The sequence below is a fragment of the Falco cherrug genome, chromosome 3 (assembly GCF_023634085.1).
Source record: "Falco cherrug isolate bFalChe1 chromosome 3, bFalChe1.pri, whole genome shotgun sequence".
NCBI classification, from domain to species: Eukaryota; Metazoa; Chordata; class Aves; order Falconiformes; family Falconidae; genus Falco; species Falco cherrug.
Window position 1 is genome coordinate 118,788,849 of NC_073699.1, and position 24,660 is coordinate 118,813,508.

Sequence of the window (24,660 nt, forward strand, 5' to 3'; positions counted from 1 at the left end):
GTGGCGCCACATCAGTCCCATGAAGTGCTGGGGCAGGCAGCTCCATACCGGGCTCCCGGGGTGCCCCAGGGGGTCGTGGGGACATGTCCCACCATCCTCACCGGTGCCTGGTGATGGGGACAGGCAGTGATGGGCTTCAGGAGCTCCAGGGAGGCTGCCCCGGTGTGGTGGTGCTGAGCCCTGGGGTGACTGGGCAGTGCCAGCGTGCCCACCAGGGCTGCCTGTGGGTCTCACCGGTGGGTCCCTGCACTTGAACCACGAACACCCCGCGGTGCAGCTCTGGGGATGAAGCTGCCGCTTTAGGAAGCAGCTCCGGTGCCCGGCTTGCCCCAGCCACCGCCCCCACCACCCTCCGCTCTGCCAACCCAGCACATCCCACCGTGCCCTTCTTTGATGCCCGATGGTTTCTCCAGGTCCTGCTGGACCAGGGTGAGCACTGGCACCGCCGTGGGGTTCACTTTCTGTTCAAGCCGGAGACACCGGCAGTGCTGCTCACGGGCTTTTAGCAGGAGCCATGGTCAGGACCCAGCCTGCGCAAGGACAGATCTCAACCCTCCAGACTTCACCAGGGTCTGGGGCCGCGGTTCTGGCCGATGAGTATCAAACCCAGCTCCTCCAGCACGGCTTTTGCCCCCTGCGGATGTTCGGGGGTCTTTGCCAACTGCATTGACCCCAGCTAATCTTTTCTTCCTTCCTTTTCTTTTCCCTGTCTGGCAGAAGGGGATGGGATGGGGTGACCGCGGTGGGTCCGCCTGGGGGCTGTTGGCAGCCCAGCAGCGGCAGTGACACCTCAGGAGCTGTTGTCATACCTGGGGGCTCATGTCACCCCTTCGCCGAAGATCACACAGGCTCAGCAAATCCGTAGGTGGAGCAAAGGCTACCAAAATCAGGCCGGCTCTGCCTGTGAGATCATCCCCCCGGATGCCTTGCTCAGAGCTTTGTACTTCAAGCATCGCCCTCACGTCACGCAAAATAGGCAACACATGGCAAGTATAATTGCCTATTGCTTTAATTATCTTCTTTACATCAGCGGGCTGGATGGTTTTGCATTGCCTTTGGTTGGAGCGTCTGCAGCTGTGGCTGGTGGAGCCGGGATGTGCATCCTGCGGGAGGTGCCAGCTGTGCCACCAGAGCTGGGTGACATGGAAAACATCCCGGATGCCAAAACCCCTGGGTGGGTCGCTGACAGGGCTGCCCTGCAGAAGCCTCGAGCAGTGGCACCAGCCCACACCACCACCACGCCAGCCAGGAGCTACAACCAGGAGAAAGCCAGCCAGAGTAGCAGCTCCCGTACCTCGTGTTCCCAGGCGGGGATGGGGGCTGCACGAGGCAGGATCAGGCCCTTGTGCTTCATCCAGGCTCGCTGGGCTGGGGAGCAGGAGGAAGGAAGGAAAAGCCTTTTTTTTTTAATCTGGTGTTTAATTGTGAAAGGTTGGGGGTTTTCAAAGCCCTCCTTCAGGCTTCGTGTAAAACAGGAATGTGGAAATACCACCTCTGCGTATCCTGAGCAGCCGGGGAGGTGCTGTTAGCACCTGGCTGATTAATTATCCTTTTTGCACAGAAATGCGCCTCTGTGAACCACGGTGGCTGGGAATTAGGCAGTGCAGAGAGATGCTGTGGCGCTGGCTCATGCTGCCCTCCAGCCAGGACCTTGGGGCTGAGCATGGCATGGCACGGCACAGCATGGCACGGCACGGCACAGCGCGGCAGTGGCACGGCACAGCATGGCAGAGCAGCCACAACCAACCATGCCAGGATGCAGCAGGGTGCCCGGGCTCTCTGTGGCATCCCCCAGGGCAGAGGTGAGGGCTGCAGGCAGCTTTTGGGGTGCCGGGTGGGTGCAAGGACACAGTGAACGTGTGCAGGTCTTGTCCTCCAGAGGGAACGTGTCTCTTGGATACTGATCCCCCATCACCGCGTGCGCAAACATCGTCAAATATTGAAAATCAATCGGCCACTGTAAGCGAAGCAGCACAGAGCGTGTTGCATGAAAACAGCCCTGAGGAGCAGAGAAAAAATATTAGCTAAAATAAAATTAATCTCTTGCAAAGCTTTAAGATTCGCTTCTCACCCCTCCCCCCTGCGCCGCAATCTTTTATGTCATTTTCTTTAATTACAGCTGGTTTAGATCTCTGCTGCCTGGAGAAGCAAAGCTAGACTTAGCCATAAATTGGGCTTCTGGATGATACAAGAGAAAATAATAACCCCCAAGGACTGAACATCTGTCCACACGGAGCACGCGCAATGTTATAATTAATATTAATGACTAATAGTTAGTATGGAATAAAACTTTTGCTTTACAGGTCAGCTAATACACCCAGCCGCGCTGCAAGTCCCAGAGCGAGACGTTTTCCATGTCACTAGCTTGGCTGGACTCTGCACATCCAGGAGCCCCACGGCTCCGCTCCGGGGCTGGGGGTGCCAGGGAGCACGGCGAAGGGGGGTGCTTCACCCCCAGCAATAAAGCAGCACGTGGGGCATCCCACCCAGGCATGGCCCCAGGTGGCGGGGAGGGAGGATCTTTGCCAAACTTCCATTTCCCATTTGATGTCAGGTCGTTGATGAAGCGCGGGCACCAGAGGTGCGCTACAGCCGCTCTCTCGCAGGAGGAACTTCGTCAGGACCACGGTGCCGGCCGAGGTGGATCCAGCAGCCCCAGGCTCGGCCCTGGCAAGTTAAGGCTGGGGGTCAGTGGCCACAGGGCTGGGTTGAGGAGGGGACCTGGCACCCAGCGTGGCCGGTCTCCCTGCCGGCTCTGCCTGCTCCCACCACACAAGGCAACACCTCGTGGGCTTTTTCCTCCTCTCTGCTGTTATCTTTTTCTTTAGGGAGGAAAGCACTTGCCTGTTAGTAATCTCAGGAAGGTTTGGGTTGGAGGGGACCCTAAAGCCCACCCAGTTCCAGCCCCCTGCCCCGGGCAGGGACACCTTCCACTGGGACCAGGCTGCTCCAAGTCCCGTCCAACCTGGCCTTGGACACTGCCAGGGATGGGGCACCCACAGCACATCCCAGTGCTCCACCACCCTCACAAAAAAATAATTTCTTCCTAATATCTCATCTAAATCTCTCCTTTTTCCATTTAAAGCCAGTCCTATCACTGAATGCCCTTGGAAGAAGTCCCTCACCGGCTTTAATCGAGGGCTCTTTGTTTTCTTTTACTATATTCCTGCATTGTATTTCTGTGTTTTCTTGAATTACCTACTCCATTTCAGTGAGACTATAGACATTGCTGCCCATTGTTGCTGCTCTGTCTTCTGTGTTTCCTTTTCTAATAATGAAGAACCCAAAGGAAAAGAAACAGAGGCTGGAAACATCACCTGCTCCCTTCCAAAACCAAGCGCGTGCTAAAGACGTTTTCAGGGGCCCAGACCTGTGCCCCATTCATCACTCCTGGAGAAAGGATGCACCAGCTAACGAGCAGGTCGAAAGCCAGAGAGGGTAAATAATTGTGACACCCTCTCCATCCACACTTGCGTGGATGCCTGGGGGGTCTTTGTCCTTTAACCCTCATACTGGGTCTGGGACAACCGATTAAAGGTCCAGGACGGATGAGGTGCGGAAGGTCCGTGCTAAGAACACACAAAACATACAGCACACTCCTTTTCATGTGTCCACTCTGACATAATTCTTCACATGTTGGAAATACAGATGATTTTAGCCTGGGTCCATCTGGTTTCCCAAATAACCTGTCTATTTGATAAATAACATAAATTAAATTAGACAAGACAAACAAATAGTTTTTTTTCTCTCCCCCTTTCAGTCTCTTGGCAAAAAGGAAAAAAAAAAAAAAAAAGGAAAAGAAAACATAATTCAGTGGCTGCCTTGAGCCCCTGAGGAGCTGTGCGGTGGTGAAACCTATGATTATAAACGTGGTTGCAATGTTAACCTTTAACACGGACCGAGGGCCGCTCCTGCCTTTGCTTGTAAGTTCTTTTTTAATTTCTTTACTATAATTTAGGCTCCTAAGAGCTCATTCCCCCTGCAAACTCAGCAGGAAATCCCACGTGCTTCGCAGCTCAGCCTGGCTCCCGCCGTGCAGCCCAGGACCAGGAGCTCGGATCTGAAGGGCTGCATTCCTCCCGCCCCTTGCACAGCTAAGGGAAACTGAGGCACAGAGCCACGGCCTCGTTACAGCTGCCTAAGCTGGATGGAAACCCTGGTGTCCCACCACGGGGCAGCCACTTGTGCATCTCATGCAAAGCCAAACCCAGACATCACCCGTCCCGGCTGCGAATTAGCCCAGAATAGGGGGTTAGGGGGAAAAAGCAGCGAGGGGAGCGGAGGGAGCTCTGCCTTCAGCCCAGGACAGCCCTGCAGAGAGGCACCACCACCCCGGAGACCCTTGTTCCCACCCCCTCGCCCCTCTCTGCCTTGAGCCTTAGTCAATCCCTCCTTCCCACTCCTGGCACTTCCAGCAGCAACAAGGGGGGGGGATTTGTCTCCCCATTAGCACAGCGGCATCGCCTCAGTGCCAGGAGGGGCGAGCTGGATCGATACTTGAAAATGAGAAGCCAAAGCTGAGTTAATGTGCCAGACAGGAGGTGGGGTGGGGGCAGCCCTGGAAGAGCCGGCCGGAGGGATGAGATGGATGAGAGCAGGTCTGCGGCACAGGTGGGAGCGCAGGCAAGGGTCAGCCCCAACGCTGCAGCTCCCGTCCCCGCTGGGGAGATGGATGGTGGCACAATAAGCAGCAAAAGCATCTGAGCTCGTGGTTCAACCCCTCCTGCGATCGGGATTTCAGCTCCTGGCCTCCTCAGGACACAGCATGGAAAACACTCCCCTGGGGTGCAAGGCAGTGCCTACCTGCAGCGTCGCGTGCACCCCGAGCGGGTGTTGGGGGGAAAAAGAGTTTCCCCTGAGCAGCAGTAACCAGAACCCTTCCCATTCCATGTATTTCCATTTATAAGCTCTTCAGGCCCAACAGTGTTTTTCTACTCTTGGCTACAAAACAAGCAAATGTATTTTGAAGGGAAAATTTTAAAGGGAAAGCAAAACAAATGCCATCGTTGCAGTTAGCGGATGCAGAGGAGAGGCCAGTAAAACCACCAGGACAAAGCCAACCCTCTAAAAGTGCTCTTCAAGCTACCACCTTCTAATGCAAAAGTGCAGCAATTACAAGTCTACATAAATTTAATCTTTCACAGTGCCATAGAGGATGGAAAATTCTAAGAATTTCCCCTTGAGTCAAGAGTACAGTTTAAGCTTTAATCATTCTTCCTTCCCCTTTTTGCTAGAGGAAAAGCATTCTCTTGCTGCTCTCTAGTGGCAGGCATTATTAGCAAAATTAAGAGAAGATGCTGGATTTTGCAGCTTCCAATATTTTCACCCAGTAAATCTGTGCTGAATTAGTACAGCTTACAAATCAGTGCAAATGCTGTGACAGAGAATTAACTGGATATCCAGATATCAAGAAATATCTGATAAATGACCTTTCCTCCTCCTTCATTCTCTTCCCTGAACCTCCCATCCCAAATCCAGGTATACTCGTTATCAGAATTGCTAGAATGAACTGAAATAGGCATGCCTCGAGACAACAATAAAGGAAGTTTTGTCTAGGAGCAAACAAAATCAAAACTATTGAAGCAGTAAAAAGAAACATTCTTCGGGCCAAGAATTTTATGCAAACCCTAAGCGGAAGACTTGAGAATTTACACTTCAGTAAACACAGGGGGGTTGCTTTTGTTGTATTCCAATATTATTGCAGCTGTTCCTAGTGAAGGGCTTCACTGTGGCTACAGAAGAAAAGCAGCAATAAGGGGAGGGGAAAAAGAAAACCAAAAAAAAGATAAGTAAACATTTTGGAAAACCCCCACATACACACAACTGAGTGAAATCCTGCAAATTAATTCCAAGTGCCTCCAAAATTAAAAACACTTTTTATTGTAAAGTTGCACTCCAATTAGAACCATAGTTCTTTATAAACATAATATACAGTAAAATATTTTACATGTAGCACACCAGGCTTACGCTTATGATGTTACAAAATTTACAGTTCAGGATCCTTCACTGACAGCAACTTACGTGACATCAAGTTCCTTGAAAGACGTTTAAGTCTTACAGAGCAGGCCACTGTGGTACCATTATCTGGTCTCTAACACATTCAGCATGTGATCAGAAATGTCAGAAGTGCTGTATATCCTGTCTCAAGCTGCTTTCACACTATTTAGAATAGTTGTGAATTATGGCTCCTTATTATCTAATTTCCTCGTTCTAGGGAAGCCCTTCGTTACTAGCTGTTCCGAGATGGACGATTTCCCTTGGATGAGTGTAGCTTGCATGAAAACAACAGAACAAATGATTTAAGAATCTTCTGTTGGGCCAAACTAACCCAACTTGGGCTAACTCCCCCCTTCACAAGGCAAATAAACCACTCCAACACACCTCCTTTTCCTCTCCTGCTTCTGTTAATCCCATTCTTCCCCCTCCACACATACACACATCATACACATGTCCAAGAATATAAACAACAATAAAAACTTGGAAAGAAATCATTATCGTACTGTCTCATAAGATGGGGATCTGTTTTAAAAGTATACGCTTCAAGCATAAATTAGAGTTTCTTGAAATGTCAAGCTAATAAAGGCTTAACGTTAGAGAAGATAAGACATTGGAGGTAGTCATGGCTACCTTTGTACTGCAAGTATAAGCAACATACGTCCTGCCATAGTCAACACTGCTTTCTTCTTACACAAAACTGCAGAAATACTTTCTTCACCTGTGCTTTAAGCTAACTGCAGCATTTCTGCATCATACCTGTCACACAAATGGCATTTTCAGATGGCACCGATACCACTGAAGTACATGAGATTCTGTGACAACAGTATACAGTAGCCTAAGTTTCCTTAATGCTTGGGAAAGACGAAGTTAGCATTTCATTCCAAGCCAGGCATGGATTTTGTGCTCTCATCTGCCATGGAGCACTGAGAAAAAACAAAGGAGAATAAACAAGACCATACCCTGGAAATTACTGGAACTTGTGAATTAAGTGGCAGCACAGGAACGTACAGCGATTTGTTTACCTTCCTGGCAATTGCTAGCAGATTTGCAGAACAAACCACCACTGGCAAGGAGACAACATGCAAAGAGACGAGATGCAAACTCTGGCCCTACACAGAAATATTCAGCTCTCCAAGTACTGGAATATGCTTCGGCTTTGACTCGTTTCCTCGGTGTTGTCTACCTTGGGCCGTTTGGCCAGAGACGTTATTACTGCAGTAGGACCCCTTTTCTTCACCTACAGGGGACAAAGATACATTGGAATATACAAAATCTCCAGAAAGTTTAAATTCAGAATTATGAGGGAAGTATTTGGTGTGAGAGCACATACTAGGAAATCACAGAGAATATTTATAACAGCAACGCTCTTAACTGCTTGCCAGTGCTTAGCGCTTGTACATTCAAATAATCTGCACAACTGGCAGCACATTCCACACAAACCTTTACCTGAAGTTTTGATTTCTCCTTTGCCTCTTCACTCTTGTCTGGGGAAAGCGTATGAAAGACAAAATTCCTTGAATTTCGAGGTGCGTTTGGATTAAGATCTGACATGGCTGCTAGTTTCTGAAGGACGGCTTTAGGTCTGTTCAAGAGAGACCCATTTTTTATCTGAAAAACAAAGAAATCCGTGTTAAACCATCGCATGAACAAAACACTGCCTAGTAGGTTACTCTAAACAGAAAAACTACTCCCTCCTAAAACATTACTCGCTACCACACAAACCAGAGATGGGCAGAATCTGCTGTGTTCTACAGGTGCAGTTTGGAAATACCATTTTTCAGAACCATTACCCACCTGCATGTCACTGGCAGGTCTGAATGTTTCAAATGGGTTCCTGGGCAGTAGCACCGTGTCTTGTACCGCTACTGCTGGGCTTGCTAGCAGAGACCAAGAGGAAAACGTCAGTTTCCAAACTTCACTTGAAATAACATAATTTTATATCAAACTGAAGAACTTAGAATTGACAACAGACAATAAATACTGGGGGGGAGGAACCTGCACCAAATTATACTATGAGCCATACAACTGATAGATGACTGGCAATTAGTTCTATTAGTCAGAAGGGAAAAATCTGGTTTTGAAGCAGCTTTGCCCACTTGAAGGCATGTTTTTGTCACAACCAAGGAAAACTTAAATTTATTTTCGCTACATTACATAGTTTTTCCTGAAGTTACAAACATCTGGAGAAAATGCTGAATGTCACTTACAGTCCACTTCTCTGTGACTTAAAGGCAAGCAAAGGAAGAATGAAAGACTAAACAAAGATGCAGAAGAATTTATTTCCACTCTACAACATTGTTTTCAAGAAGTAATATACTACTTTATTAAAAAACGCACCAACTATCATCAACCTTGCAGTTGCATATTTTCAACACTTTTAGAACTTTTTCAAGTTCTGGAAGACAAGAGCTCAGACTGGTGTAAGAAAATGAGACATGAGTTTTCTGATCCATGGGCTGCTTCACTGAAGACCACAAGTGACAACTGGAAGTTAAACTTTGTTTGTCACTTCAATAAAAAGTAAGCTTACCTTTCTTCTGTAGAGATTTAGCAGTTACTTTTTTTGCTAGTTTCATGAATTGGCTGTCTTCACCAATTTCTTCCTCCTCGTCTTCATTTTTTTCCTTCTGTAGCACAGAGAAGACACTTCAAAAAAGTTCGTATTAAGAACGAACACTTAATTCGGTATTTTAAGTAGACCAAGTCTTTTCATTATGTAAGTTAATATATTCAGTTTTATTTACTTTCAACTGTAAGAGTTTATTGCAATTTTAGATACTTATAATCCTCATTCTATTGATGAGCAGCAAACCTGTAGCATCACATTCAGCTGACAGCTGACCTAATACTGAAACTTCTAAAACTCGTAGTTATGCTCCCAGCACAACAGACTTATTCCACCTTTGAAGCTGACTTGTTTCAGAACATAGTTGTTTTGCCTCTCCCTTCTGAATTAGCTTCTCTCTCTGTACAATACTTGTAGAAGAGAAAGAACAGAATTCGTGATGAAAAACAAAGATACATTTATGAACAGTATTTTTTCCAGATGAGGAACTAACAATCTCACACCTAGCAATGGTATAGAGTGAGCAAGATACCTTTCTTGAATCTAACTAATACCTGCTCACGAAGCCACTGTTCTCGTTCAAATCGCTCTTTCCTCCACTTCACTTCCGTCTCATCAAGCTGTTCATTTTCATCATCATTATCTGAATCTCTCTGAAACAAGTCAATCTGTGAAGCATAATCTGGACAAAGAAAAAAATGATTTAGCTGCGATTTTGAGAGGCATAAAATATGTAGGCTAGTAAAAAAAACCCCAAACATCACAAAAAAAACCCAACCAAAAAGACACACACCCTAAACCAATTTATGTCTGAAAAGACTTTAATCCTGAAGGACTACTGAGTGCTATTTCATACACACACACTCTCTTTCCAACCTTTCATCCCTATTTACTAACTACAGATCAGAAAGGCACCTATGTTTTTCCATCTGAACCTCCTCATTCTGCCAGGGCCATCACTATGCAGGTCACCATCAATGAGGTATTTCTCCTGGTACAAGCGTAACTGGCGCTTGTCATCGTCAAGCATTGCCTTCCTATCAACACAGAAGAAAGGGAGCAGGTTAGTCCAGACGAGATCCAAGAGCCATGACTTCACAGGCAAAAATATACCCTAATACTGTCACTGACAGGTGTAGTTTCTGTACTTGATTTCCTAATTCCACTTCATTAGGGAGTTCCTCGTCAATAATCTCTTCTTCATATTCATCCAGGTCTTCACCATCATATTCATCTTCACTGCCCACATCACTCCCTGATAGCTCTGCCTCATCTTCCATGAAATCCTGCAGTTTTCTACAAAAGAACATTAAAAGAGTTCGGTTTGGTAGACCAATAATCATCACACACATCTTCTGAAATCCAGGTTTATCTTTTGACACAAAATTAACACTATCATCATTTCTCATTTAGGATATGTCTTTTCAAAAATTGAAGATGTAAGACTTTAGTTCTCACACGTTTACATACACAGCCTGCCAACATACATCAACTAAAATTATTGTCATCCAACAGATTCCTTGCCAGTTACCTACCAAATGTGATGGCAATGATAACTGCCAACTAGACATTTTACTTACTAGAACAAATATATATCTTAAGACATGAGGAATGACAGCAATACTCTTGGCACCCTTTATTTTGGTGTTAAATAAAATTTGCATTCCTTTCATCATGGCCTTTTCATTTCTATGAAAAGAAAAGAAATTCATCTATAATGAAAATTATACTGGAAATCCTCTATAACCCATCAGCAACATAGTTAGACTCACACAACATGCCATCACCAAAGCAAAAAAACCCAGCCAGCGTCAACACCAAATAAACATTAGCTACTAATACTGTATGGTGAATAATTGCAGACTAAAATTCTAGTGCTATTTATATTCTGACTGGCAATTAAGATACAAAAAAGATGTACTTACAGCTTTTTCCTCAAGCCCTGTCTATGTCTCAGCAATTCTTCTTCTTCATCACTTATTTCTGCTTCTTCAGCATCACTATCTTCACTTTTTTTATCCTGTCAAAGAGAAAGTTTTCAGAAATTAAGGAATTTCTGAAAGTGGATTGCTTTGTAACAGCTTCTTCGGTTCTTCAATCAATAAACACAGACCAGAACACCAGAGATTTTCCAGAGCTTTTGCTATGCCAAGATGCATTATAAGATATCATAATATTAAGTTATCATAACACTAAGGAGATGAATGATCCAAACATTGCTTTTAAAAACGTTTCAGTAGTTTGTTATGGAAGTTGCAACACTTTGCCTTATAGTTGTATTAAAAAGAAAAAAAGCCCTATGTAGACAAATGGAATTCTTAGTCAGAATGCTGTAGCAGTCTCCTTGCTCCATCAGTTCATACCTCTTCACTATCAAAGGCATCATCATCTGTCAAAAGCTGAAAATCATCAAGTTCTTGCTCCTCCTCACCTTCTTCTTCCCTAGGGGAAAAGTAAATGAAAGAAATACACGTTTTCATTTCACCTCCAATGACGGCTTCACAGTAATTCAAGGCAAAATTTCAACCACCACATCAGCTGGTCTCAGACAATTACAGTCTCCCAACAGCATTTAGCTTTACGTGCCCAAAATCCCCATTAGCACCGATTTTTAAGACTTCAGGTCTTCACTTGCAGAAACTGTGGGACAAGTACTAATGTCTGAGTTTATTTTCCTCTAAAATTCCTCTTGGATCTTCCTAACATTCCCATTTGAGAAGCCTCATTATCCTTTTGTCAGGCACCCATACAACTTTCCAGTTTAATCAGTGGAAAAAACACAAGTACCCAACTTACATCGAGCTATGGTTCCCGTAGTTTGGCAACGGCCCAGAAGAGAACCCCAAAGTCCTACATTCTAACAACCTTCCCTCAGTTTGATGAAAGCTCCTCAACACTTCTTTCACTATCAGTGACAAAGAAGGATTTATCTTTACAGTAGCTGTGGGCAACAGTATATGCTGCCAACTTAGAGAATGACTGCTAAGCAATTTGCAATATTCCTCCCCTTCACCTCCCCCCAAAAAAACAGGCCACATTTTTGCTTACAGCATTTTGATTTTGAACAAGAAAACACATTAAGAGTGAAATGAGACAACTACCACTGTATGCTTTTGTAAGTTTTAGGAAGAACAATGCTAACCTGTCTGTGGGAAAGGAGCCTGAACAAAGCGCTAGAGCTTCTGCCATTGGATCTTCTATGTCACTGTCTTTTTCTGCCTTGGAAGATACTGAAGATGCCCATGTTGGAGAACCTGCTACAAAAAGTAATAAGACGGCAACTTATTAGACAGATACATTTCTACTCTTAAAATGTCAGAAAGCATCCTAGTTAGCACACTCCCAACAAAGGCAAGAAATTGTTAGAGCGCTCAGAAGTCTTGGAAGTTCCACATTCTGCATCAGTGCCCAGAACGACCCAGAAAAACGGGTACCTCAGCATAAAGCTTATAAATCCAGTAACCCACAAAGCCGAAAACTGAATTCAGGACATACTCTGAGACATAAATTTTCCTGAACAAAGATTGAGCAATTCTTCCATGTTCTGCTTTTTGTTGCTGCTGGTATTTGGCACGTGTTCAGCTTGACTGCTAAACTGTCCCGAACACAAGTCCAGTAATTCATCCATATTGGCATCCATCGCATTCTCATCCATACTAGCCAGAGTCAGCTGATGCTTTGAGGACTGGTATTTACTCCTATGTGGTCCAACATTCAAGAACCTAAAAGACAGACTGCAATTAGAAAAATCTTGCTGGTCTGTAGGTCCTATTTCTGTTAAAAGGCACAAAATGCCATCCTTTACATCTAGTACTTACCCATCTGCATCAAGCAGCTGGCTCTGAGTGTCATCTTCCAGAGAAAACTGAAACTCTCCAGTGCCTGGAAATAAACTCTTAGGCTCAGGAGAGGCATTATACAGGTCCTGGGAATCTTCTATGGGAAGAGAAGGCTCAGACATCTTTCCTGAGCTCTAGTCAAAGGCATACAAAAATATTCAAGTTACTTGTTTTGCAAGCCTAGAATTCAAAAGCAAGAATGGGATAAACCAGTTAAGCTATTTTAAAGGATTAGCATCGTGCAGGAGTCAAGTATGTCCACACTGTTCTGATAAATCATAGGAGGTCATTCACATCAGCTGTTGTATGACCCACGTAAGTATGCTTAAAAATATTTGCAATGTACATATTTTAGATATAAAAACCAGATTATGGCATCCTTTATTTGATGTTTTAGAATGGAAGTTTTTAGAATGTCGTTTTTAACCATTCCAATGTGGAGACATTTTAAACTCCCTGGACAGTTTGCTTTTCTGAAATCTTATTTGCATAAAAGCATTTGCCTAGATGCCGCCTTCTGGTATTATTTTTTTTTTAAACAGATCTGACAGTCAGGATAAAATACATTTATTCACTACTCACTGGGAATAAGACTGAGAACCTTACCTTAGAAGCAGAGCTGATAAAGCTTGTTTTGAAAAAGCCCGGAGAAGGTGACCTGAAACCTCCTGCTGCAGGTAAGAAGTTCCCACCACGTGATGTCTGTTTGTTACAGGGCTGATACGATGGAATCATGGAGCCAATAAACTCAAAGCTGCTGTTATGGCTGTTCTCTTTTGCTAGTGTTGGTAGAGAAAACGAGTCATCATCCTCTGAAAAAAATAAAATTAAGTACAGCACTTAAAAGAAGTTAAGTGATCCAGTAAAACCTCAAGATCCTGTTTTGCAACACTGACACGTTGCTAAAAATTCATTTTTTTGTGCTCACGTTGGATTTCTTTCTTCATAGAGGATGCACATTACACTATTTTACTGAATTTCATCTTATTGATTTCTGACCATTTCTGTATTTTTTTGCAGTATCATTTTGAACTTTATTTTTCTCTAGCTTTTTCAAGCTCTCTCATTTTTTTCATCAGTCTTATAAACTTTCATAATCACACTGTATACAGGTGATGAAATAAGAAAAATATTGAATACCAGTCTCAAATCGAAACTTCTACATAGGCCACGTGACAAAAATGCTAGCTATAATAATTCTACTTTACCTAACTTGGTAGGTCCTTTGTCTGCAGATTCTTCCATTTCAAGTTTCTCATCAGGAAGAGAATATCTGCAATTCATTAAATAAAATTTATTTACCAATATATACAAGATGAATTGCTGTTGTCTGTCAAACCTAACCTAATTGCAAAAAAAAAAGGTAGCACACAAAAATACATTTAATACACTTTGATTAAGACACAGATTATTCCACTAAACAGTCATTAAGCTTTTTTTAAAGAAAGCATTTATGAATGCACATATAACTACTGAAACAAGACAGAAAATATACTTTATAGAACTACTTTAAATAAAAACATCTATGTGTACTCATCAAATTTAAAATTGCTCAGGCACCATTTTTAAAGCTTGGCTTGTTTTGGCCTATTTACCCCATTTTTGAGGAGCTGTCCTTAAAAAGCATCAATGTGGACTCTGTTGAAGGTGGTTTGGGGACAGAATCACAGTGCACAGATTTCTCTAGCTTTTCTCCATCGATCGATTCTTTGTCAGTTTCTTTATCACCATCTTCAACATGTTTCTCTTCTATATCTTCATTATCTTCCTCTGCTTCATGAAGCAGAAATTCCACATTCTAAAAAACAGCCCCAAACATAGCACAGATACGGTGATTATTGTTTTGGTCTGTCAAGTGACTCACATACTTTTCAAGAAAATGTTTTAGCATATAGAGGATGAAGCTGAGTGACATTGACAGTTCTTAAATGCACCTATTCCACTCTCAGACGCTTGAGAGGCACTTGAAACAGCCAAGATATTCTGATCCTTTTTAAAAAAGGAAAGGCCATGGCAAACCCTACCCCAGATTGCGCAGGTGACCTCAGTTTTTCCCCTGCTAGCAACGAGCTAAGGTTTTATAAAAAGAGAAAGTAGCACCAGAATCTTTTATACACTTATATTTGGTTTTAACACTGCTTAGACAAATAAGGAAAATACTAATATTTTTATGGCAGTTTTAGACAATCCAAACGCTGAACATGCTCACCATAGCAACTTTTTAGCTTCTAGGAAGAATTTTTGGCAGTTTCCCTCATATTAATAGTGTACTAACATCTCATTTCATTGGGGAGAGGTAGCAGAATTGAGAAGCTGACTAGGTTATGTAAAAATGCTGCATACAGACCTCATGATTGCCTTCTTCCTCTTCCTCAGACTCATCTGTCATCTCTTCCTCCTCCTCCTCTTCTTCCTCTAACATGTCCTCGTTATCCAGTTTAAACAATGCTTGCCGCTTCTGGCGTTCCTCAGTCCTGCGCAGTTTCATGGCCTCCTGGAGTTTAGCCTTCAGCACTTGCAGCTTTTCACCTGGACAGAAACGAACACATTAGATGTATTAGATGCAGTGAAACTTCAACTTCACCGCCTTCAAGCATCCAATCTAATGTAACTACACACATAAAAAGGGAATTTAAAAATTACTTGGGTTTAAAATGCTTTTATGAATTGATCTGTAAGAGCTAGAGCAGTTAGTTTCAATGAGCTCAATTTAGAGAGACAACATGACCTCATGAATTATCAAGATTCCTCATTATCCATAAATGCTACCAGTGCAATGCTCTGAATGAGAATCAGGTCTGTCTCTCCACTGTGTCTTTCGGGAACAAGAGCATCCAATTGCCATGGGCAGATGTGCTATATAGCCCATGAATTAATGAAGAGCAGCTAAAAATAATGCATGCCCATAGAACTCACCAAATAATCTATTTTCTTCAATAGATACCACAGGATAGTCACTTTCCACATGTATTTTTGCTTGCAAATACATACAGTTCTATTAGAAGCTGCCGTATAGAAATAAGTAAGCATGAGCGAGATCTAACAAATGGTAGTAGTTCACAAAGAGTCTAGGAAGTTACATTCAGAGGGCTGATGGGAAACAACATTGCGGATGTTTCTAAAATGTTCTGGTACAGATGGGGAGAAATCCAGAGAACCAGTCACAAAGATTTGACTGAGGCTGTTCTGCACTGGCCAGTGCTATTTCAGAGGTCTACTGATTTCACAGACGAAGATCCCTTCATCTGTACTTCATAGGGCAGTACTGGGAAAGGGGGAATGAGAGAGGAAAAAAAAAAAAAAAAATAGACACAGCATTTTCCAATTCAATCATCATCACTTCTTCTCCCAAACCAACCTGGCTTTGTGTGGACAGTTTCATCCAGGCTCTCTGCAGCTAGCACTGCTGGTACCACATCTGCTTTCAATTCCTCTTTCCCTTCAGATGTAGTCTCCTTACAAATAATGTTTATGCTTATGGTCTGTTCAACTTTGGATTTTGACGTTTGAAGAGTGTGCTTCAAGAAACGTGCTTTCAAGGCTTCTAATTCTTAAAACACATATTAATTAAATTTCAAAATGCAAATGAAATTCATTTGATAGCATTTAAAAGCATTGAGTGTTGAAGCTGTACCAAGAGTAGGTCTTCAGAATTTTTTTTCCAAAGGAAGTCAGTTAAAAACTCTAAATGTCCAATATTAAAACATTTGCAAAACCATTCTATGTGACTAATAAAACAATAAAATACTACAGAATATTTTTGCTGTAACTTGTACTTAATGGATATTAGCTATTATTAAATTACCTCACTATTGACTATGATTTATCCACAAGACTTCAATCCACTTCCAGTCTAGCCTTCCAGCCACCAGGCAAGTCTAAGTTTCTGTTAACACATATATCTAAAGCCAGACTGATGGCTGTCAAAAACCACTGTTTCTTGGCAGGGGTCAGTTTCCTCCAGGCACAGAGGTAGCATCCAATCCAGACACTCTCTTAACACCTTCTAATCCATCATAGATTTAATGGAATTATAAAATTGCCTAGTCATTTGCAATCTTTCCCTGAAACATGGTCAATTATTTAATACTGACGAATAGATGTTCACATTCCAGTACCTAAAAAGACATTCAAAACGTTCTTGCTACAAAAGTAAATTTTTCCTTGCTATCCAGCCTTGCCTTTTAACAAAATCTGTAGTAAACACTCTGGAATGCAGGCCAGTTTTGTTTCCAGATAATTACTGCATGTCTCATTTTTGAATCAATTTGAAAAAGTGCTCCCATGTGCTTTAAGTACCAACATAATCCACTACAGCAAAATGGAAATAAATCATTCATCATTAAATAGTTATTACTGAGCACTCCTTCAAGCTTTCAGATATCAAGGACTCGGAGCTTCCTTTTTAAACATTGGCTGAAAGAATAGGGATACCAACATTAAGCAAAGAATCTGTACCAGTGAGTGAACACACCTGACTGTTCTGTCACCTAAACACTTCTCGGAGATTTTCCAGTTAAAGTCAGATCAACTCTGCTTACTTGCACAGATATGACAGGATTACAACAATAAAAGCAATACCTTTATTGGAATCAGGTTCCTCAAGGTTTATGAAGGATTCATTGCCAGAGCAGATTCTTGGCTTGATGGACAGGTCTATTCCCAGTTCACGAAGTTTATCCAACTTGGACCTCCTCGCCTTTTCAGGTTGTGCCACCAACCCAGGCCCCACTTGTTGATTACTTTTTTCACTTCCTAAGTCTGGTGCTGTTTTGTCTCTTTGCTCAAGGGCATCTCCTTCAACTGCTGGAGGAATTTCTTTCTCTTTTCGTTCACTACAATCAGCACTTAGGAAGTTAGAGCACTGTTGTTCTTCTGTATTATTATCAGTCGTTACAGTCCTAACGGTATGAGAATCATCACTGTCCTGTCTGGGCTCTTCAGCACAGTCTTCTGTTAAGTTCTTCCCTACATCAGCAAGAGGCTGGCTCACAGTAGCATCAACATCTCTGCTAAGGCTTGTTCCTGGTTCATTAGCTGTTGATTGATTGCCTGCTATTCCCCCATCTTTGCAATCCGTGCTCAAGTTCTTAGTGCCTGCAGATTCTTCATTTAGGGATAGCTGGTATTTAGCGGACCTAACGAAAGAAATGTATCACGCATGGCTATTGTGAAAGGGGAGAAGAGGCTGAGAACAAACTCAAAGAGAAAGAAATCACTTTCTAATTATTGTCATTAATTTGTAGGAAGAGACAAAGGACAGGAGTCTGAAAAACTTCATTTGGAGGAAATAAGGAAGTGTAGAATAGTAAGCAGTTTGTACCAGTTGGTTATATTATCACAGTATAAAATTCTGAGAGATTTTGTGACCACGGTAGCTGAAGTATTTTACTACACATTACTCGAAATAATTAATATACCAAGTAAAATGTTGGGATCCAATGTAAACCACATTAAAGTAACTTTGCATGAGCATGTTACTTCACCTGGAGTTACTACTAGACCCTGATTGTTTCAATAGCACAACTGTGTCAGACATGCAGCACTGCCTTATGTTAACAGTGACATATTCCTGGTTTCCAGGTGTTCACAGAATTAAAGGAGCCTAATGAAGTTTCTTAATAAAACTTTCCAGTCAAAGCAACAGCCACAATCACACCAGAAAAAAGCTGTAACTGTACACAGAGCAGGTGCATGGGTCATACAACCCCTATAGCATGCAAAAGTCTGGTTATCCTCAAAAGCAAAGCTGGGATTTCCATCAAAATATATGAAAAAATATGACAAAGTTGAAGTACTTACTTCAGTAATGCCATGGCATTTCCTTGACATACTGGTCGAGGTCTACGCTTGAAGAAGTCGTGAACGCTTTTGGTCTCAGGCACGTGATACGGGAGAGACACAGATGATTCTACCAGAGAAAGGAGGTGAAAAAATTTGAAACGTCACCAGAGGCATTTATTTGACATCACTGAAATTCAGAGCTTGACACAAGTATTTTACAGCAAAGACATCTGACTGGGCACAAACAGCACAATTCAAACTTGAATACAGCAAACACTGCTGTCTGGGAAAGAGCTCCAACAGCAACAGTCTTGGAGGCCAAATTTACAGTATGTCTATGGATTAATTAGGAAATGAACTGTGATGTTAATATATCAGAATGGCAGGACTGGTTTCAATTTTATTACATGCCTATCAAACTCTTCAAACGTTGCACTAACTTTACACAACAAGTTTACAGGTGCAAGTGTTTGCACAATTTTTTTTTCCCCATTAGTTACAAAGGTATCTTTTAACAGGTCCTTGAATAAGTCATGCTAGGTGAAAGACGGTTCTAACCTTTCAGGTAAATTCTTTACATTTCTTTCCTGAATTTCTTAATAGTTTATACCCCTCTACATACAAAGAATTTAAGTTTTACCTCTTATAAGTCGTTGGGTCTCACTGTGTAGTTGTTTAATGGCTTCTTTACTTAACCTTGCTGCTTTCCGCTCCTTAAGGAAAGAAAAGAAAGTCTTCTTAAGTCAGGAAACAAAATATAGGACTACGTCTGTACTTTCTAAACAGCTTATTTTTCTATTTCAAACAGAAAAAACTCAGAATAAAGCAGCCAGTTAAAAAATGGAAAGATTAAAAACAAGAAATCAGCAAAAAACATTGGACAGCATGCATACAAAAAGCATTTAAGACACTACAACAAACAATTAAGAGCTTTAAAAAGATGAATATTTCACCTTCCTTTTTGGTTCTTTTAATACAGGTTCCTCGCTGTCATCATCAGATACATGCTTGTAGCCTTCACCCTCAGAAAATCGTTCTTTGTTCTACAGTGCATAAAGAGATTCATTTATTTGGCTAGAAACACGGGCACTACCAAGGGCAAACAAGTTAAAGTAAAAAATAATAGTACAGAATCGCCACTGGTCAGCAAACCCAAAAAGTATTCCCATAAACCAACAAAAATCCCACATAATACTTATGGTAGATTTCCAAAGCTCCTACTACAGCTTTATAACTTGCCAGGACAGTGTCCCTCCATCTTTAAGAACAAAAGCAGAGGACTAGTCTCTCCTCTCACAGCAGAAGTTCACCATTGTTAAGAAGTTTTAATACGTGTTCAGGTACAACACTTCCCACTGACGACCAATAATCTTGTATCACTATCAAATGTTACCTTGTATTTTTTTAGTTTGTTTTTCACTGCTGCTCGTATTGATTCTATCGACTCTTCATCCTCTGGAGGGTAATCCTTTTCCTCTTCTAAGCCATTATCAAAAAGTTCTTTGTCATCAAGAAGACACCCACTGTCATTAAAAGGATACCTCTCACCACCAACTACCTGTGAATAAAGTATTTATGTAATTCATTTCAGCAGGTCCCCTTCAGTTCGTTGACATTAATTTAAGTTTACTGTCAAAAGGTCTTGGTGAAAGAAGTTAGAAAAAGTACATGCCATCTTTAATCTAGCACCCTGTGTGTCCTGTAAGCCAGTCACATTCACTTTATAGCACTGCAAAGCTGACAAGGTAATTCATGGAGCACTGCTCCCTACGTCTACAATTAGCAGGGAATTTCAATAATTACTGAAGACCAAAATGGCTCAGAGAGAATAAATTAACACTTAAAATACACACTTTATAAATAGCAACAATACGAAATCTCCCAAGCAGCCTTTTATTTAGACCAGAATTCCAATGTGAAAGTAGACCAAGGCTTCTTCCAGAAACTAGCACAGCAACGTAGAGAAAAGCTGAAATACCCATCAAAGCAGTTTCTGCAGGTAACAAACCCCCAACAAACCCAAAGAACGCACAGAATTTCTGCCTGGCTAACAAGCACTGACATTAAATCAGCAAGTGTTAGGGTTTTTGCTTTCTTTGCAGATGAAACTGAGAGACTTATATGGTGTTTCGTGGATTCCTGTGGATACCATGCCTGCTATAGGAATGTGAACACTAGCAATGCTGAAGCACTGAAACGTAACAACCAAACGCAGCAACAAAATTGGCTTAGTTGAGAAAACAGATGAGATTTTCTGCCAAAATATATACCTCTGTTCTAGGCTTCTTTTCTTTCTTCAGTTGTTTAATGGACTCTGTTCTTCTCTTTTCCTTTCTTCTTGATTCTCCTACAGCTTTTTTTGCTGTCTCTTCTTCAAAATCATGTTTACGTTTTCTGAACTTTTCCCCAGATTTTAGGGGTCTTTCCTCTTCCAATTCCTCCTCAAGCAAGCCAGACTTTCTGCTTATTTCAAGGTTTTCAGTCTGCAATTTGTCACCAGTGTCACTGTCATCACTGTCTTGCAGGCCTTGGTGAATCTGATGAGATTTCTTGTTCCTCTTGGCAGTAATACTCTCTTTTTCCTCTCCATTTTCCTTTTCTTCACCCAGAGTATCGTTCCACACAGAAAAGCCACCTTCCTCTCCATCTTCACTCTCACTGTCCTGAAGCACCTTCCTGTTTTTTGCTTTTTTACGCACTAAAACCTCTTCCTCTGAATCTGACAGAAGAAAGAGAAGAAATGATGCATCCTATGGAGAGGAAACCTCCACAAGTCAATTAACAAAAAATCAGTTAAACATGAAGTTATATATCTTAAATCTCACAGGTGTCAACAGCTATAGCGAATTAGTTTGAACTCAAGTTTTCAAAATCCACTTCTCCCTGTGGTGCAGTATGTAACTGACCCAAAACGATGTTACAGATTTTTAACCTTAAAAAAAAAAAAGGCAAAACTGAAAAACCTTCACTGATAAGATTGTGAGTTGCCTTGAAATAGCAGTAAAACCCACAGTAACTAAACACGTGCATAGATTAAGCAAATCATAAAAAGGAAGGAAATAATCAATTAAGACACTCACATCCCATTTACTGTTTCTCTTTCCACAACTCAAAAATTGCTTTTCAGAGATTTAAAGACGTCTGCCCACATTCTGAGCAACAAAAATAAGGCAGTTTGGATTCCTACAAGCCAAGCAATGATAACTTCCTAAGAAGATATTTATAAACCGAAAAATGCACCGTTGAAGGCAACCACCACCAGGCACAATTCACAGAAATATTACAGACCTCTGTCATCAAGAGACGCTATCTCCTTGCTGAAGTGACCTGGAGAGGCTGTTTCACAGCTGCCCTGTCCGCTGTCAGAGTCACTATCAAGGGTTTTCTGCAAGTCTGAATTCAAATCTTCTAATGAAAACTACAAAGCAAAATGAAATTTTCCTTATTGTAAGTGTTGTTTATGTAGTAATGACTCTTGGTGTCTAACTTTGTTCCAAAAATGGGGCTAACCCCTTACACACAGTGATACCGGAGGAATTTTAACAGTGTGCTTAACTGTAAATGTTGCCACTGTGTATCCCAAGACGTGGCCCAGCTGTAAAGTGCTGTATAATGTAGTTTAGCTACTAGTAGAACGCTGCATTGTATAGTTTAGCTACCAAGTAGATAAGAACTGGCCCAAAACCAAGACATGAGCCAAGAGTACTGAAACACGGCCAGAAGAAGAGAAGGTTATGAAAGGATGAGAAAAAGAAGAGGAAGATTATGAAGAAGAGGATGAAGATGTCCCAAACAACCACCAGAGGACCCCCGACCCATCAGGCCACACATGCATAGTAAGAATGTAGGTATAAGTAGTTGATGAACTGTAATGAATATGTTAATAGTTTCTCAGAAGTGTCATTAATATGTATATATCAGCCGTATAAAGATAAAAGAGTGAACAAAGTCAGGATGCATGTTGGGTGGCACTTATCCCCTGTGCATCCGGTGCCGAAAATAAAGAATTTCTGCCTTTTAATGCTTGAAACCAGGTATTAAGGATGTTTTGTCTCTGATTTTTCAGTATCAATAGTAACATACACATATCCTTACATTTTGACAGTTTATTGGCATTTAGATGAAGGGAGATTACATCAACTTTTACTAAAAGGTGTGCTTGCACACAGAAAAAACAAATCCACACACTGGCAGATCTCCATTATATTATTCAAAACCATTAGAATGAAAACTTTATTCTCCTACAGCTGCATTTCACCTAAATTAATTAAATAGAGACCAGAAGGCACTTCAGGCGCTTCTTTAGGAAGGCTCCCCCGTGAGGGTGCCCAAGGCCGGTGTGCGATGGAGGGCCCCCCCCGCGTCCGAGGATCCCCCTCCCAGCTGAGGCCCGCGGGGCCGTCACAGGCCTGGCGCCACTGTCGCGCCGCAAGGGCGGCGGGCCAGCAACGCGGCCGGGGCGCTCGCAGCCCTGCCCGGGGCTGCAGGCGCGGCCCGTGGGCGATCGGCTCGGGCGGGGACGGGACGGGACGCGGATCCCCTCCCCGCTGGGCCCGGAGGTACGACCCCGGTAAGCGCATCCCGCCCAGCATGCACCGCGCCCGCCCGGGCCCCGCACCGCCTTCCCGGCGTGCACCGCGCCCACGGCCAGTCCCCGCACCCCCAGCATGCACCGCGCCTATGGGGATAGGCCGAGCACAGTCTTCCCAGCACACACCGCGAGCATCAAGGCGGAAGGGAGAGCCGCCCGGCATGCTGGGAACCGTAGTCTGTGGCGGGAGGAGCCAGCTCTGTGGCGGCACCGTACCGCCCAAAGAGGCGCCGCCGCCACTTCCCTCGCGGCCCCTCCCAGCCCTCCGCCGCGCCACAACCAAAGCAGCCCCGAGGCCACAGGCAAGCCACAAGCTGCCCCCCCACTGGCGACAGCCAGCCGGTTGCGCGGAGCAAGGCGAAGCGGCAGGACTCACCTCAGCGGGGGCCGCCGCCATAGCCCCAGACCACCGCCGCCACCCGAACACTTGGCTGCCCAACCGCCTAGGGCACGGCTTCAATTCTTCGCGCGCTGTTCTGGCCCCGCCCAGCCCAGCAGATAGCCAATAGATGTCCAGTGCTTCCCCAGGAGCCCCGCCCCTCGCCTCTTTATTGGGAAATGTACAATTGTGGTCCCGCCCTCTCCACCTGGTCCAATCATTGCTCGCGCCTCGAGGCCGCAGCACGCCTTATAAGGCCGCCCGGCGGCAAAACTGTTTCCTACTCCCAGTTAGGGTAAGGTGGCGGCGGTACGGCCCCGTGGGGCCGGCCGGGGGTGGCCTGGCGCCCTAGGCCTGGGCCCGGGGGGTGTAAGCAGGCGTGCACAGCCCTCCCGGTGCGGCTCTGGGGGGGTCTGCGGGCCCCTCGTAGCTCGGGCTGGGCCACAGCTACGGGGGTAGCCTGGTGTGAGCCAGCAGTGGGTGCTGGTTTAGGTGTGGAGGTCACAGACCTGCTCCTGGGCATCTTGCAGGCAAAAGCCTTCCCCTAGCCATCGGGAGCGTGAGTACAGGAGAGTGAGTAGAGATGCATCTCACACCTCGACTCATTTCTCTAAGTAGGTCTGCTCCATACAGAGTGCTGTGGCCACGTAACACCACCAAGCCTGCAGTATGCAGGGCCCCAGTGCTGCCAAGGGGGAACAGACGGCAGGTCAGACCTCAACCCGGATGCTCAAGAAGCTTCTCCAGAACCATAAAAAGTCACAGGAAAGCACAGAACTCTTTGGGTTAAGTGGCTGTGGGGTGTGTCACCTCTTCATTCACTCCCCAGAACTTGGAACTTCCAGGGGTGTTTGCGACCCACTGGCAGCTTGAGGGAAAGCAGTGAGCTGGGGTGAGCATTGGGGACCTTGGTCTGAACTAGTTACGGATGTTTGGCACTTTTTCATTGTTATGTTTGCTTTGTAGAACTTGAACTGCTACAGTAATGCTATTTCTTCCAAGTCAAACAGCAGTAATTCGCTGTTACTGAAGGCAAGCCCAGGAAAAAAAAAAAAAAGCAACATATTCTGGAGTGTTTGGTACCAGTCACGGTTCTGTGGGGGATGAGGAGCAGATGGACTAACCTACTACAATAGTTCCCATATAGCCAACAAGTCTGGAGTGGAGGAAGTGAGAAAAGCAAATGGCAGTGAAATCCACTGCAAGCATCACAATACAATTCTGGTTTCCTGTAGCTGCTACAGGAGCTATAGTAATCTAATAATTACTATTTAGTAATGAGGGGGGCAGATTTTGGCTCCATAAAACCACTATTAGGCCATATAATTAGGATACTGTCTCTAACCTACCAAACGGAGTCAGAGAAAAGAAGAGAAAAAGCAATCCTCGACCTTAGTAACAAACAAATGACATTACCTGCTTTTAAAAAAGGTGCTCGCTTTTGTGAACAAATAAAACCGTAGAGTTTTTAGACTGTTGTGCAAATGTAAACAAGACATTCAGC

At 43.6% G+C, this 24,660-nt stretch overlaps 1 protein-coding gene across 2 annotated transcripts; it reads right to left on the reverse strand.

Moving 5' to 3' along the window:
• Nucleotides 1-5,857: 5,857 nt before the first annotated feature.
• Nucleotides 5,858-23,253, reverse strand: CLSPN (claspin). 2 transcript variants are annotated; one of them, XM_055705638.1, is made up of 25 exons: nucleotides 23,154-23,253; nucleotides 21,475-21,604; nucleotides 20,457-20,905; nucleotides 19,580-19,744; nucleotides 19,140-19,229; nucleotides 18,827-18,899; nucleotides 18,205-18,313; nucleotides 16,984-17,540; nucleotides 15,761-15,952; nucleotides 14,750-14,931; nucleotides 13,998-14,200; nucleotides 13,611-13,675; nucleotides 13,009-13,214; nucleotides 12,382-12,536; nucleotides 12,059-12,285; nucleotides 11,706-11,817; nucleotides 10,927-11,005; nucleotides 10,489-10,583; nucleotides 9,695-9,859; nucleotides 9,479-9,600; nucleotides 9,118-9,245; nucleotides 8,528-8,624; nucleotides 7,792-7,874; nucleotides 7,444-7,605; nucleotides 5,858-7,234 (listed from the first exon to the last, which is right to left on the reverse strand). In XM_055705638.1, the coding sequence occupies exons 1-25, from the start codon at nucleotides 23,172-23,174 to the stop codon at nucleotides 7,121-7,123; spliced, it is 3,981 nt and encodes a 1,326-aa protein (XP_055561613.1). In that variant the 5' UTR covers nucleotides 23,175-23,253; the 3' UTR covers nucleotides 5,858-7,120. The 2 variants fall into 2 exon arrangements, with proteins under 2 accessions (XP_055561613.1, XP_055561612.1); XM_055705637.1 differs by having other exon boundaries at nucleotides 11,706-11,820.
• Nucleotides 23,254-24,660: the final 1,407 nt, after the last annotated feature.

What these genes read in the sequence shown, in the direction of transcription:
- CLSPN (XM_055705637.1), bottom strand. Translation starts at nt 23,174, where the DNA reads ATGGCGGCGGCCCCCGCTGAG. An exon ending in AAAAGAAGCCTAGAACAGAG is followed by an intron (nt 19,745 to 20,456) that starts GTATATATTTTG and finishes CTTTATTCACAG; the next exon opens with GTAGTTGGTGGTGAGAGGTA. An exon ending in GGAACCTGATTCCAATAAAG is followed by an intron (nt 15,953 to 16,983) that starts GTATTGCTTTTA and finishes ATGTGTTTTAAG; the next exon opens with AATTAGAAGCCTTGAAAGCA.